At 39.5% G+C, this 14,999-nt stretch overlaps 1 protein-coding gene across 2 annotated transcripts in view; it reads left to right on the forward strand.

Moving 5' to 3' along the window:
• Positions 1–14,999, forward strand: part of AR (androgen receptor) — a 170,620-nt gene that overhangs the window by 78,988 nt on the left and 76,633 nt on the right. For both annotated transcript variants that reach the window (XM_063083972.1, XM_063083973.1), the window contains exon 2: positions 14,836–14,987. In XM_063083972.1, coding sequence (XP_062940042.1) covers positions 14,836–14,987 — 152 coding nt within the window. The remainder of the gene's footprint in view (positions 1–14,835; positions 14,988–14,999) is intronic.

Below are 14,999 nucleotides of genomic sequence, written 5' to 3' on the forward strand. Positions count from 1 at the left end.
AAACAAAATACTAGCAAACCAAATCCAGCAACAAATAAAAAGGATTATAAACAATGATCATGTGAAATTTATCTCAGGAATGTAAGGTTGGTTTAACATTAGAAAATCAGTTAGTATACCATATTAAGAGAATAAAGGACAATAGCACCACAATCACCTCAATCAATACAGGGCAAAAAATTGGCAAAAAAATCCACCTTTTCATGATTAAAACACACAAAAAACTAGGAATAGGAGGGAACTTTTATAAACGGATAATGGACATCTATGAGAAACCCACAGCTAACTTCATACTTAACAGTAAAAGACTGAAATCTTTCCCTGTAAGATCAGGAACAAAACAAGGATCACTGCTCTCACTATTTCTATCCACCATTATATTTCAGTTTCTAGCCAGGGAGTTTAGGCAAGAAAAAGAAGAAAAAGGCATCTAGAGTGGAAAGGAAGAAGTACAACTATCTTTATTCACCGATGACATGATCTTGTATATAGAAAGTCCTGAAGAATTCACAATAAACTATTAGAACTAATAAATTACCTCAGTGAGGTTGCAGAATACAAGACTGATGGGCAAAAATCAATTGCATATCTATAAACTGGCAATGAAAAGTCTGTAAATGAAATTAAGAAAATAATTCATTCACAGCATCATCAAAATACAAGAATACTTACAAATAAATTTAACAAAAAAAGTACAAGACTTGTACACTGAAAAGCAAAATATTGTGGAAAGAAATTTAAGATCTAAATAAATGGGAAAATATTCTATGTTCATGTATCAGAATACTCAATATCATTAAGATGGCAATACTCCCCAAAGACAGAGGGAAATCCCTATCAAAATCCTGAATGGATTCTTAGAAATGGAAAAGAGGGCCCTGAGATTCACATTGAAATACAAGGAACCTAGAATAGCCAAAACAATCCTGAGAAAGAAAAATGTTGGAGGACTCACACTTCCTGTCTCAAACCCTCACTATAAAGCTCCAGTAATCTAGAGTGTGTGGTATTGGCATAAAGATGGACACATAGAATAAAATTGAGAATCCAAAAGCAAACCCTTACATTTATAGTCAATTGACTTTTGACATTGTTGCCAAGACCATCAGTGGGGGAAAGAATCTTTTCAACAAATGGTGCTAGAACAACTGGATATCCACATGTGAATAAATGAAGTTGGACCACTTCACAACTACACAAAAATGATCTTAAAATGTATCATGGACGTAAATGCTAGAGCTAAAATGATAAATCTCACAAGAAAATAAAGTAGTAAATCTTCATGACCTTAAGCTAGGCAGTGGGTTCTTGAATATAGCAGCAAAGGCACAAGCAACTATAGAAAAAAATTGGTAAATTGGACTTAATCAATTTTGAATATGTTTGTGCTGCAAACAATACCATCAAGAAAGTAAAAAACCCAACCTATAGAATGAAAGAAAGTAGTTACACATCATATATCTGATAAGGGTATTGAATCCAGAATATATAAATAACTCTTGCAACTATAAATAAAAAAATAAATAACACAATTTTAAAATGAGCAAAGGATTTGGATAGACATTTCTCCATAGAAAATATGCAAATGAAAAAATGCTCAGCACCATTAGCCATTAAGGAAATGCAGAGCAAGACCAAATTGAAATACCACTTCACACCCATTAGGATGGCTACAGTAAAAAGGCAGAAAAAATAAAGAGTGTTGGAGAAATTGGAACCCTTATACATTGTTAGTGAAGATGTAAAATGGTTCAGCCACTTTGGAAAACAGCCTGGAAGTTTCTTAAAATGTTGCCATTTGACCTAAGAACTCCATTCCAGGGTATGTACTCAAGAGAAATAAAAAACATGCCCACACAAAAACGTGTACACATAAATGTTCATTTCAACATGATTCATAATAGCCAAAGAGTGGAAGAATCAGAAATGTCCACCAGTCAATGAATGACAAAAACAAAAATATGCTATTTATCCATGCAATGAAATATTATCTGGCAATAACAAGAAATGAAGTACTGATACCTGCATGCTACAATGCAGATGAATCTTAAAAACATCATGCTAAGTGAAAGAAGCCAGTCACAAAAGAGCACATACTGTATAATTCCATTTACATTAAATGTCCGTACAAGGAAAATCTTTAGAAACATAAAGGAAATTAGTGTTGCCAGAGGCTGGTAGGCAGGGGTAATGGGGAGTGGCTGCTCATGGGTACAGGTTTCTTTTTGGATTGATGAAAGTGTTCTAAAATTAGTTTGTGGTAATAGATGTGAATATACTAAAATGGGTGAATTTTGTGGTATGTGAACTATATTTCAATAAACCTGTTAAAAAAACAACCTAAATTAATTTAAAAACAGGCTATTACATAAATATTATATGTCCTTGGTAGTTTGGAATAGTGGGAGAATATGAATTTGAGAGAAAATAGTTCCAGGTATGAATTCTGGTTTTGCACTTACTAGCTCTATGAACTCGACAAGTTGTTTGCCTTCTCTATGTCTCAGTTCGCATATCTGCAAAACAGGGATAATGATATCTACCTCAGATGTAGCTTTTCAAAATCTATGTCTCCATCTGTCCTCTCTACAATTTTCTCATGAAATTATTACAATAATGGTTATTTATTAAGCAGTGTGTCAGCAATGGTATGGGCTGCTTTACCTTCACAATCTCACTGAATCCTCACAGCAGTCTTGTGAGCTCTCTCTCTATGTATATATTTTTACCATTTTGCATATGAAGAAATTGAAGACAAAAGGCTTGTTCAAGGTCATTACATTAGCAAGTGGCAGAAGATGGGCATGAAAACCAGATCTTCTACCTTTCCACTTCAACCAGAGGCATCATTAAAGAGAATTGGAGGGCTATGAACTAAACTCGGGTAAAAAGCAAGCAGTGCTGTCCTTGTGAATAGATGGTCATCAAATTTCAAATCTCAGGCTGGCAGCGGGGAAAGAAGCTACCCATCTATATCATAACTTCACCAACTTTTCCACTGAAATATCTCTTGTATCCACAGAAAAGTAGGCACAAGGGATCTATAATGAGAGCATAATTTTAGACTCTAATTCTATCTTAAAAATTCATGTAAGGATGTCACTGTATTCCACAATGTGATTAATAAAAAAATAATTTTAAAAATTACTAAACATCAGAAATTTATTATGCTCTATAAAGATGCTTGGTGGTTTCCTAATCTTTTTCTAGCTTTGTATAAAAAGTATATATAAAAAGATATACTTTTACACATTTAGGCTTTCTCTCTCCCTCTCTCTCTCTCTCTCTCCATGTACTTACTCTTCCCTAAAAGCTCTGTATAACCAAGAAGGAAGCTCTTTTTTTTTTTTCCTTAGTATATTAGACTTTTTTAATGGTAAGATGAAAAATTAAGGCAACCAAGACTTACAATGCACCTACCATGTGGCAGGCACAGAGGGAATAATAAATAACATGTGTTATTTAATGTAATTCTCACAAAAAAAAAAAAAAACCCTAACCCTCTTTACAGTAGAAAGTATTTCCAACTCTCCAGATGAGGTGAATGGAACTCAGAGAGCCTTAATGACTTTGCCCAAGTTCAGTGTTGGAGGCAGGATTCCAACACAGGTCTGGCTAGCTCCAAAGCCCTGCTGTGAGTTGACATTCCTCTCTCAAACAAGGAAAACAGGTTTGTGACTTTTACATTTTATCCTATTTCCACAGTCATTGGGGGACTTGCTCAAATGAGTCAGCTCCTTCAGAGTACCCCCAAGTCCTCCTTAGGAGAGAGTGTGGGGAAGGGAAAAGAGGAGGGGAGAAAAAAGTGGAGGGAGGGAGAGAGGGAGAGAGAGACTGGAGATCTCAGCTGGGTGCTGAAGGTTCCTAAGCCCAAATTCCCCATGGCTGATCTGGCATTTGCAGGCTGGCAGCTTCCAGTAATCCACTTTTATTTAATTAATTGTGAACATGTTGGAGAATAGCATGTGGTGTTATGGTTCAAAACCTTCCATTCTATGCAGCAGTGCTTTTGCTTAAGACTCATAAAACCGAATGCCCTGCCTTGGGATAATAAGTGAGCCTGTAACCCAAGGGAGGTTCGAAGAAACATGTTGCATGCAAATTCTGCACTTGTTCTCAAAGCAAACCTCTGCCGTGCTTGCAATTAGTATGTTATTTCGGATGACGTTAGAAGCTTCTGAGGCTTTTCTTTTAGTTTTTCTTCTATTATGTGCTATTATAATCATACAAAAGAATACCTGTAATATATAGGTAAGCTATACAGCACAACAGTGAAATGAACACTCATGAACCCTGATTAAAGAAGCAACAACATTAGCAACACCATTGCATCAACCCTGCTAGAATGGAAACTCTGTAAGGGCATGGTTTTTTCATCCATTTTGTTCATTGCTATATCCCCAGGACCTAGAATGGTACCTGGTATGTGATAATAAATTTTTTTAAATAAATGCATATGTCTACTTGTATCCTCCTTTCTCATCATCACTCTTGGGCTCCCCTCAGAGGTATCCACAACCTACATTTGGGGCTTATTATTCTTTGCATTTTGATGGTTTGTTAAACATATATATTCCCAAACAACATACTGTTTGCATTTGCTTCTTTTTGAATTTTATGTAATAGGATCATATTGTACGTATACTATTGTGAGTTATGTCTTTCACACAACATTATCATGTGAGATTCAAGTATGTGTAGCTTTATTCTGTTTCTTGTCATTGCTGAATTGTATTTTATTGAATAAGTGCACCATAATTTATTTGTCCTTTCTCCCAATACTGGATGTTTATCATTTCTGCTCTTATAAACAAAGCTGCTATGACCATTCTTGCATGTGCCTCCTGATACACATGTGCATTTATATCCTCTAGGATATAAATGTGGGAAAGGGAATGAAGTTGGGATTTTCATTTTCAACACCCAAAGGTCAGTCCATGAGTCAGAACTGCAATATGCCCTTTGTCCACACTAGGCCAGGGTCAGTGGGAATGCTGTCCAAAATATTTTGCCGGGGGGGAGGTGCACGGGGAGCAGCCTGGTAAGGCCTGTAGTTATTATCTCAGACCTCTAGTTAAAGTGGGTTGTAGTTAGATTCTGAAATCCTTTCCATTATTTTTTCTCCCCTTCCTCCTTTATAGTTATTTTTGTGCAAGGTGCACTTTATTAAACTCATATCTAATAAACAAAATGTTCATGAAGTTTTCAGTCTTTCCTTGATTGTAAATTTGATTAGTTTCTTTTAAACAATTTTAACTATTTTAAATTTTAATATTTATGAAAATTTATATTTAAAAATTTATTTTAATAATAAGAACACTTAACAAGAGGTTTACCCTCATAACAAAATTTTAAGTGCACAATACTGTATTGTTAAATATAGGCACAGTGTTGCACAGCAGATCTCTAGAACATTCATCTGCTTAACTGAAACTTTATACCCATTGAACAGCAACTCCTCATTTCTATTTCTTAAAGGCCCTTTGCAAAAAGACCTCTTATTTACTTTCTGCATATTTCCATTTTGTTTATCTGATATTTATTTTGTAATCATATAATAATAATTGTTATCATTATCATCATCTTATTTACCCATACATGCCTATATGCCTGTCGAAAAATAATCCTGTCCTTGAGGTGTTTCCTCATCTGTAGCCACCTGCACTCTGCTCTATTATATCATTTACTATGTTGTTTTACAGTATGTTGTTTCCTGTCTCTCTTTTCTATTAGATGGTAAGTTGCTTAGGGGCAAGGACAATATGTTGATCATCACTACATCCCCAGCACCTAGCCCTGTGCCTGGTCCATAGAGCCAGGTGTGAAGAGTTGAGTTGAACTAATCTATCTAATCTCAAACTTTGATATCATAACATGGTCTGTCAGTGGTTAAGAATCTGCACTTTGGGGTCAGATTTACCTAGGATGGACTCCTGACCTTGCCACTTACTAGATGTGTGATCTTGGACAAGTTTACCTAATTGTTCTGAGCATCAGTTTTCTCTTCTACAATATACAGATGATACAGAGCTATCTGTCAGGGTTGTTGGGAATATTTTTTTTTTTTTATTTTGTCGATATACATTGTGGCTGATTATTGCTCCCCATCACCAAAACCACCCTCCCTTCTCCCTCCCCCCTCCCCCCCAACAATGTCCTTTCTGTTTGCTTGTCATATCAACTTCAAGTAATTGTAGTTGTTATATCTTCTTCCCCCCCCCAGGTTTTGTGTGTGTGTGTGTGTGTGTGTGTGTGTGTGTGTGTGTGTGAATTTATATATTAATTTTTAGCTCCCACCAATAAGTGAGAACATGTGGTATTTCTCTTTCTGTGCCTGACTTGTTTCACTTAATATAATTCTCTCGAGGTCCATCCATGTTGTTGCAAATGGCAATATTTCATTCATTTTTATAGCTATGTAGTATTCCATTGGGTAGATGTACCACATTTTCCGTATCCATTCATCTGATGATGGACATTTGGGCTGGTTCCAACTCTTGGCTATTGTAAAGAGTGCTGCGATGAACATTGGGGAACAGGTATACCTTCGACTTGATGATTTCCATTCCTCTGGGTATATTCGCAACAGTGGGATAGCTGGGTCGTATGGTAGATCTATCTGCAGTTGTTTGAGGAACCTCCATACCATTTTCCATAGAGGCTGCACCATTTTGCAGTCCCACCAACAATGTATGAGAGTTCCTTTTTCTCCGCAACCTTGCCAGCATTTATCGTTCATAGTCTTTTGGATTTTAGCCATCCTAACTGGGGTTAGGTGGTATCTCAGTGTGGTTTTGATTTGCATTTCCCGGATGCTGAGTGATGTTGAGCATTTTTTCATATGTCTGTTGGCCATTTGTATATCTTCCTTAGAGAAATGCCTGCTTAGCTCTTTTGCCCATTTTTTAATTGGGTTGCTTGTTTTCTTCTTGTAAAGTTGTTTTAGTTCCTTGTATATTCTGGATATTAATCCTTTGTCAGATGTATATTTTGCAAATATTTTCTCCCACTCTGTTAGTTGTCTTTTAACTCTGTTAATTGTTTCTTTTGCTGTGCAGAAGCTTTTTAGTTTGATATAATCCCATTTGTTTATTTTTCCTTTGGTTGCCCGTGCTTTTGGGGTCGTGTTCATGAAGTCTCAGTCCAGTCCTATTTCCTGAAGTGTTTCTCCTATGTTTTCTTTAAGAAGTTTTATTGTTTCAGGGTGTATATTTAAATCCTTAATCCATTTTGAGTTGATTTTAGTATACGGTGAGAGGTATGGATCTAGTTTCATTCTCCTGCATATGGATATCCAGTTATCCCAGCACCATTTGCTGAAGAGGCAGTCCCTTCCCCAGTGAATAGGCTTGGTGCCTTTGTCAAAGATCAGATGGCAGTAAGTGTGTGGGTTGATTTCTGGATTCTCTATTCTATTCCATTGGTCAGTGTGTCTGTTTTTATGCCAGTCCCATGATGTTTTGGTTATTATAGCTTTGTAGTATAGCTTAAAGTCAGGTAGTGTTATGCCTCCAGCTTTATTTTTTTTGCTCAGCATTGCTTTGGCTATGCGTGGTCTTTTATTGTTCCATATAAATGGCTGGATAGTTTTTTCCATTTCTGAGAAAAATGTCTTTGGAATTTTGATGGGGATTGCATTGAATTTGTATATCACTTTGAGTAGTATGGACATTTTCACTATGTTGATTCTTCCAATCCAAGAGCATGGAATATCTTTCCATCTTCTTGTATCCTCTCTAATTTCTCTCAGCAGTGGTTTGTAGTTCTCATTATAGAGATTTTTCACCTCCTTGGTTAACTCAATTCCTAAGTATTTTATTTTTTTGGTGGCTATTGTAAATGGGCAGGCTTTCTTGATTTCTCGTTCTGCATGTTCACTATTGGAGAAAAGAAATGCTACTGATGTTTGTGTGTTGATTGTGTATCCTGCTACTGTGCTGAAATCATTTAGCAATTCCAGCAGTTTTTTTGTGGAGGTTTTAGGCTGTTCGATATATAGGATCATGTCATCTGCAAACAGGGACAGTTTGACTTCATCTTTTCCAATCTGGATGCCCTTTATTTCCTTCTCTTCTCTGATTGCTCTAGCTAGTACTTCCAACACTATGTTGAATAGGAGTGGTGAGAGTGGGCATCCTTGTCTAGTTCCTGTTCTTAAAGGAAAAGCTTTCAGCTTTTCCCCATTCAGGATGATATTAGCAGTGGGTTTGGCATATATGGCTTTAATTATGTTGAGATACTTTCCCTCTATACCTAACTTATAGAGGGTCTTTGTCATGAATGAGTGCTGAACTTTATCAAATGCTTTTTCAGCATCTATAGAGATGATCATATGGTCCTTGTGTTTGAGTTTATTAATATGGTGTATCACATTTATTGATTTGCGTATGTTGAACCAACCTTGCATCCCTGGGATGAATCCCACTTGATCGTCATGAATAATTTTTCGTATGTGTTGCTGTATTCTGTTTGCTAGTATTTTAGTGAGGATTTTTGCATCTATATTCATCAAAGATATCGGCCTGTAGTTTTCTTTTTTGGTTATATCTTTACCTGGTTTTGGTATCAGGATGATGTTTGCTTCATAGAATGAGGTTGGGAGATTTGCGTCCGTTTCAATCTTTTGGAATAGTTTGTAAAGAATTGGTGTCAATTCCTCTTTGAATGTTCGGTAAAATTCTGCTGTGAATCCATCTGGTCCTGGGCTTTTCTTTGTTGGGAGCCTTCTGATAACAGCTTCAATCTCCTTTATTGTTATTGGTCTGTTCAAATTTTCTACGTCTTCATGGTTCAGTTTTGGGAGCTTGTGTGTGTCCAGAAATTTATCCATTTCCTCCAGATTTTCAAATTTGTTGGCGTATAGTTGTTTATAGTAGTCTCGAATGATTCCTTGTATTTCAGATGAATGAGTTGTAATATCGCCTTTTTCATTTCTAATTTTTGTTATTTGAGTCTTCTCTCTTCTTTTTTTTGTTAGCCATGCCAATGGTTTGTCAATTTTATTTATCTTTTCAAAAAACCAACTTTTTGATTCGTTGATCTTTTGAATTGTTTTTTGGGTTTCAATTTCATTCAGTTCTGCTCTGATCTTAATGATTTCTTTCCGTCTGCTAACTTTAGGTTTGGATTGTTCTTGTTTTTCTAGTTCTTTAAGGCGAAGTGTTAGGTTGTTCACTTGCCATCTTTCCATTCTTCTGAAGTGAGCGTTTAATGCAATAAATTTCCCCCTCAATACTGCTTTTGCAGTATCCCACAGGTTTTGGTATGATGTATCATTGTTTTCATTAGTTTCAATAAATTTTTTGATTTCCTGCTTGATTTCTTCTTGGACCCATATGTCATTAAGTAGAATGCTGTTTAATTTCCATGTGTTTGTATAGTTTCCAGAGGTTCGTTTGTTATTAATTTCGAGTTTTAATCCATTGTGGTCTGAGAAGATACATGGGATAATTCCAATTTTTTTGAATTTATTGAGACTTGATTTGTGACCTAATATGTGATCTATCCTGGAGAATGATCCATGTGCTGATGAGAAGAATGAATATTCTGAGGTTGTTGGGTGGAATGTTCTGTAGATATCTGCCAATTCCAATTGGTCTAGAGTCTTGTTTAGATCTTGTGTTTCTCTACTGATTCTTTGCCTAGATGATCTGTCTAATATTGACAGTGGGGTGTTCAGGTCCCCTGCTCTTATGGTATAAGTGTCTATTTCCTTCTTTAGGTCTAATAGAGTTTGTTTTATAAATCTGGCTGCTCCAACATTCGGTGCGTACATATTTATGATTGTTATGTCTTCTTGATGGATCAGTCCTTTTATCATTAACTAGTGTCCCTCATTGTCTCTTTTTATGGGTTTTAGTTTAAAGTCTATTTTATCAGATATAAGAATAGCTACTCCAGCTCGTTTTTCTTTTCTGTTTGCATGGTAAATCTTTTTCCATCCTTTCACTCTTAGTCTGTGTGAATCTTTATGGGTAAGGTGGGTCTCTTCTAGGCAGCATATAGTTGGGTCCTCCTTTTTGATCCAGTCAGCCAGTCTGTGTCTTTTGATTGGGGAATTTAAACCTTTTACATTAAGAGTTGTTATTGAAAGGTGTTGATTTATTCCTAGCATTTTATTGGTTGTTTGGTTGTCTTAGGTGTCTTTTGTTCCTTGCTTTCTGATTTACTGTTTGGTTTCTGTGTTTGTTGGTTCCTTAGGTTGTAGATAGCGTTTTTGTTTGCTTGTTTTCTCTTCATGAATGCCATTTTTTTTATACTAGTGGGTATTGATTTTTCTTGGGTTTTTATGGCAGTGGTAGTTATTTTTCAGGAACCAAATCCAGTACTCCCTTGAGGATTTCTTGTAAGGGTGGTCGTGTGGTAGTGAACTCCCGCAGTTTTTTTTTGTCTGAGAAATATACTATTCGCCCTTCATTTCGGAAGGATAGCCTTGCAGGGTAGAGTATTCTTGGCTGGCAATCTTTGTCTTTTAGTATTTTGAAAATATCCCATTCCTTTCTAGCTTTTAGGGTTTGTGATGAAAAGTCTGATGTTAGCCTGATTGGGGCTCCCTTATAGGTGATTTGACGCTTCTCTCTTGCAGCTTTTAAGATTCTCTCTTTGTCTCTGAGTTTTGCCAATTTGACTATGACATGTCTTGGAGAAGGCCTTTTTGGGTTGAATACGTTTGGAGATCATTGAGCTTCCTGGATCTGAAGATCTGTGATTTTTCCTATACCTGGGAAGTTTTCTGCCACTATTTTTTTGAATATGTTTTCAATGGAATCTCCATTTTCCTCCCCTTCTGGAATACCCATGACTTGAATATTTGAGCGCTTGAGGTTGTCTGATATCTCTCTCAGATTTTCTTCAATGTCCTTGATTCTTTTTTCTTTCTTTTTGTCTGCTTGTGTTATTTCAAACAGCCCATCTTCAAGTTCAGAGGTTCTCTCTTCAACTTCGACAAGCCTGCTGGTTAAACTCTCCATTGTGTTTTTTATTTCACTGAATAACTTCTTCAGTTCAGCAAGTTCTGCTACATTTTTTTTCAGGACATTGATTTCTTTGTACATTTCCTCTTTCAGATCCTGTATACTTTTCCTCATTTCATCATGATGTCTAGCTGTGTTTTCTTGTATCTCATTCAGTTTCCTTAGAATTATCACTCGAAATTCCTTGTCAGTCATTTCAAGGGCTTCTTGTTCTATAGGATCTAGAGTTTGAGATTTATTAACTTTTGGTGGTGTACTTTCTTGATTTTTTGTATTTCTGGTATCTTTTTTTTGATGTTTATTCATTGTGGCAGGGGGTTTCACAGTCCACCGGTTTGAGACTAATGAATAACTAGGATGTTGCTGTGGTTGCCAATTTGGTATGGCTACCTCGTGGCTGCTCAGTTGGCCTCTAGTGCCTTGTGTGTGTGGTTGCCTCGGGTCTTGGGCTTCTCTGGCGAGCCACCTTTCTGGTCAGCTTGGACTCTGCTGGGCTGGTGGATCACGTACCACAGGGTGTGTGATCGCTGTTGAGCTTTTACTTCCTGTGCAGGAGTTCTGCCTGTTCCGTGTGCTCTGGCCCAGGCTGTTGGATCATGCAGTCGCGACCCCACAGGGTGTGTGGTTTCTGTCGAGTCTCCGCCTCCCTGGCCGCACGTCTCCCCACTCTGTGCGCACTGTGCTGGGCTGGGGCGTGTCTTCTGCAACCCTCGTCTATCAGCTGGGCCTTCAAGACCCTGCTTGGCACCGCCTCGCCCAGGAAGTCTACCAGGTTTCTGCTAGGCACAGACGACCGGTCACTCTGGGTGCCTTTGTAGCACTGTGTAGATCTTTCTCGGGACTTGTTCACCTTTGTATCCCCCCAGTATAAACCAAGTCTAGCGCCCGCCTGCAGCCAGCTCTCCGGCAGGTTCAAGCAGACCTGGGAACTCTCCTACCACACTATTCCCAACCAGAAATTGGTTAGGCTTTTTTTCCGAACTGGTGGCCGCAGAGATGGTAACTGTCTCCCAGTAACAGGGAGTTTACCGGGGGCCGGAGTCCAGGGTGCAGTGGAGTGACAGTCGGCCCGCCCGTACTTCCTTGCCCTCCCAACACTGGCCGGGGACGCCCCATGCCACCAACCCGCCAGAGAACCATGGAGGGAGTGGGAGGGGAGGCCGGTCCACAGGCTCCGGAAAGCCCTGCGCCGGGCCAAGCAAGTGTGAGGGCTCAGTGACGGCCGAGCCGGGCGGAGCTGCCCGGACCTGGGAAAATGGAGGCAGCCCCGGGGCGGTGAGTGGCCTGGTGATGCAGGCGGGAGCCGGGTGGGTGTCTGCCGCCCACAGGACTGGTCCAGGGGTCACTCACAGGGTTGTGCCAGGTAGGGCGCTCACTCTCTGTCTCTGGTTTGCCGCCTTTCCCGTTCTCAGCCGCTGCCGCCTCGGGCTGTTCAGTCACGGCGTGGCTCGGGCGCTCCCAGGAATCTTCTTTAATGCCGGCCTGAAACCTCGAATCCTGAATAGGGCAGCTGGCCGCCTTCAGCGCGGCCCCGGCCTCCGGGATCCTGTCTGCATCCACAGCAGCCCTGGCGCCGTGTTCCCTGTTTCGAGACTCGCTTTTGCAGCTAAGAAACAGTTCTTTTCCTGCTCCACACTTCAAAGCTGTTGCCTGTAATTGAGGCAGCTTCTCCTGCCGAGGGCAAAGTGGCGGTCACCCCCCACGACCGGCCACCAGCAGCGGTCCTCCCTTAAGAGATGGCAAGAGGAAGGTCCACAAGTTTCCCGGCTGCCTGAGGCCCAGTGGCCGCCTTTTCCACCTCAGCTACTCCGCGCCAGCCGCCGCAGCCACCGCCATCTTGAAAGTCCTTGTTGGGAAAATTAAATGAGATGGTGTGTATGAAATGGTCTGGCACATAGAGTGCCTAAGTACAAGTCTTTTTTATTTTATTTGAATTGTTTGTGTTAGTGACAGAAGTCAAAAAAGGGGAGAGGAAGAAGACACTTGTGAAAAATTTCTGCTGCTTCTCCTTGTTTTAGGACTGAGGGTGAAAGCACAATTTTTACTAAAGGCAATGGCACTTTTAGCCAAAGAAATGCCATCCTTAGCATTTGGTTGAATTGTATATTGGAAACTAACTCCTTTTCTGTGGGACCTATGGCCCTGCTACCTGTGGTTTGGTGGACAGACTCCTGCTGGCTTTCTAGTTAGGGTAAGAAATGGAAGGCTTGGCGGGGAGAGAAAATAGGCCCCCATAGCCAGCTGCTGGGTTTGCATCTCAGCAGTGCTTTTTGTGGTACTTGGGAGTTGAATAAAGGCTAATATTTGTGCCTTGGAGATAAAGTGCTAGTAAAGTGTAGTCTGAGTGATAGCTTTCTTTGCTCTTATCCTACCAGGGCTGCTCACTTGGAATTAAGGAGAAAATAGTCTTTTGTGCTTTGTTGCATTCTGATGAGTGTGCTGAGCATGATTACCAAAGAGCCAAAGAGCTTTTAGTAGAAAGTAAAGGTGAGTAGTGGGAAGACAATAGGGTATTGAAAACTGTGCTGGACTTGAAGTCAGATAGTCCTGGGTTTGGTGTCAGATTGTCCTGGGCTTCTCACTTTTTTCATCTGTACAATGGATATAATAATGAAAAAGTAAACTTGTCTCACAGGGTTGTTATAAGGTGTTGAAATCACCCAGTACAGCATACAGGCTCCCATTAGGGCTTATTTTCCTTCCTTCTTTAATTAAGAAGTACTCATAAAATATAGCAATTGTATTCCTGAGGATGAGAGCATGGTCAGTTGTCAACTATCTGAAGCAGATTAACCCAGAAGGTCACGTGAGTTTTGTTTACTGCTTAGGCATAGAACATAGGAAAGATGAAAGTTGACCTTTAGGCAGTAAGAACCATGTTCCATTTGTTCAAACTTGAATTAATTACTATGGGAGACTGAGAATTACCCTTCCATAAAGGTTTTAGAATCGGCTTTCTGGCCCCTCCCTTTAACCTCCACCTGGAAAAACTCAGGAACAGATCTTGGAGACAAGCAGTTAGACTGGGTAACTTCTGAAGCTCCATCCTTGATCAAGGAACTTATGAGTCCTTTAATGGCCAAGTGTTTGATGGAAGCCCGAAAGTCATCCAGCATTACTGTGCATCATTTCTCAATAAGAGCCTCAGGCATAGGGATCCCGCTACTTTATGTCGTGGAGTGGGGGAGGGGGGATGGCAACATGATCTAGAGAGACTCCTAAGGAAAGTGAGGGAATGGGGGGAAAAAAGACCAATGAAGACTGGTGTGATAATATTAACCAGGATCCTTCACTTGTGTATTTATTCCAAGGGCTTTCTATTCATTGTCTAATTTCTATTACCACTAACAGCAGCTCAGCAGAATGAATGATTATCCTTATTTTACAGATGAGATTTGAGGCTCAGAGGGCTAAAGTAAAGCACATAAAACTGCTTCCATATTTGGTCTGGTTTGGTCATAAGTCTTCTTTTGGATGAAATAAAGTAGTAGGGCTGGGTTCATACCATCTGATTGCTCTGAAAATGTTGCTTGGCCACCACCCTGAGTTAGATTACCTTAACCTCAGGTTTCCTGCCTTCATCCTTCCCTGATATAGATATAGCCTGTGAGATTGGTTAATTCCAGAAAACTTCCCTAATCTCTTGACAGGATCTAAAAAGGCTCTGTTCACAGCAGAGGAAACTCTACAAACATCATCCTTAGGAGAAGTCCCAGGAAAATTCAGCTTCGCACTGGCTCACTTGAGCAATGAATAATAATTTAAGCATGCAGTTTACTCCTGAAGAACTTAGACTTCTGCCCTCTTATTTCTACCACCCACTGACAAGTGTTGCATTATTTTTGTGTGTGTGTCTTTCCAGTTTGGAGAGCGCCAGGGACCATGTTTTGCCCATCGACTATTACTTTCCACCCCAAAAGACCTGCCTGATCTGTGGGGATGAAGCTTCTGGCTGTCATTATGGAGCTCTCACTTGTGGAAGCTGCAAGGTCTTCTTCAAAAGAGCAGCTGAAGGTAAAAGGGTCT

Source organism: Cynocephalus volans, chromosome X (genome assembly GCF_027409185.1).
Source record: "Cynocephalus volans isolate mCynVol1 chromosome X, mCynVol1.pri, whole genome shotgun sequence".
In the NCBI taxonomy this organism is placed as follows: Eukaryota; Metazoa; Chordata; class Mammalia; order Dermoptera; family Cynocephalidae; genus Cynocephalus; species Cynocephalus volans.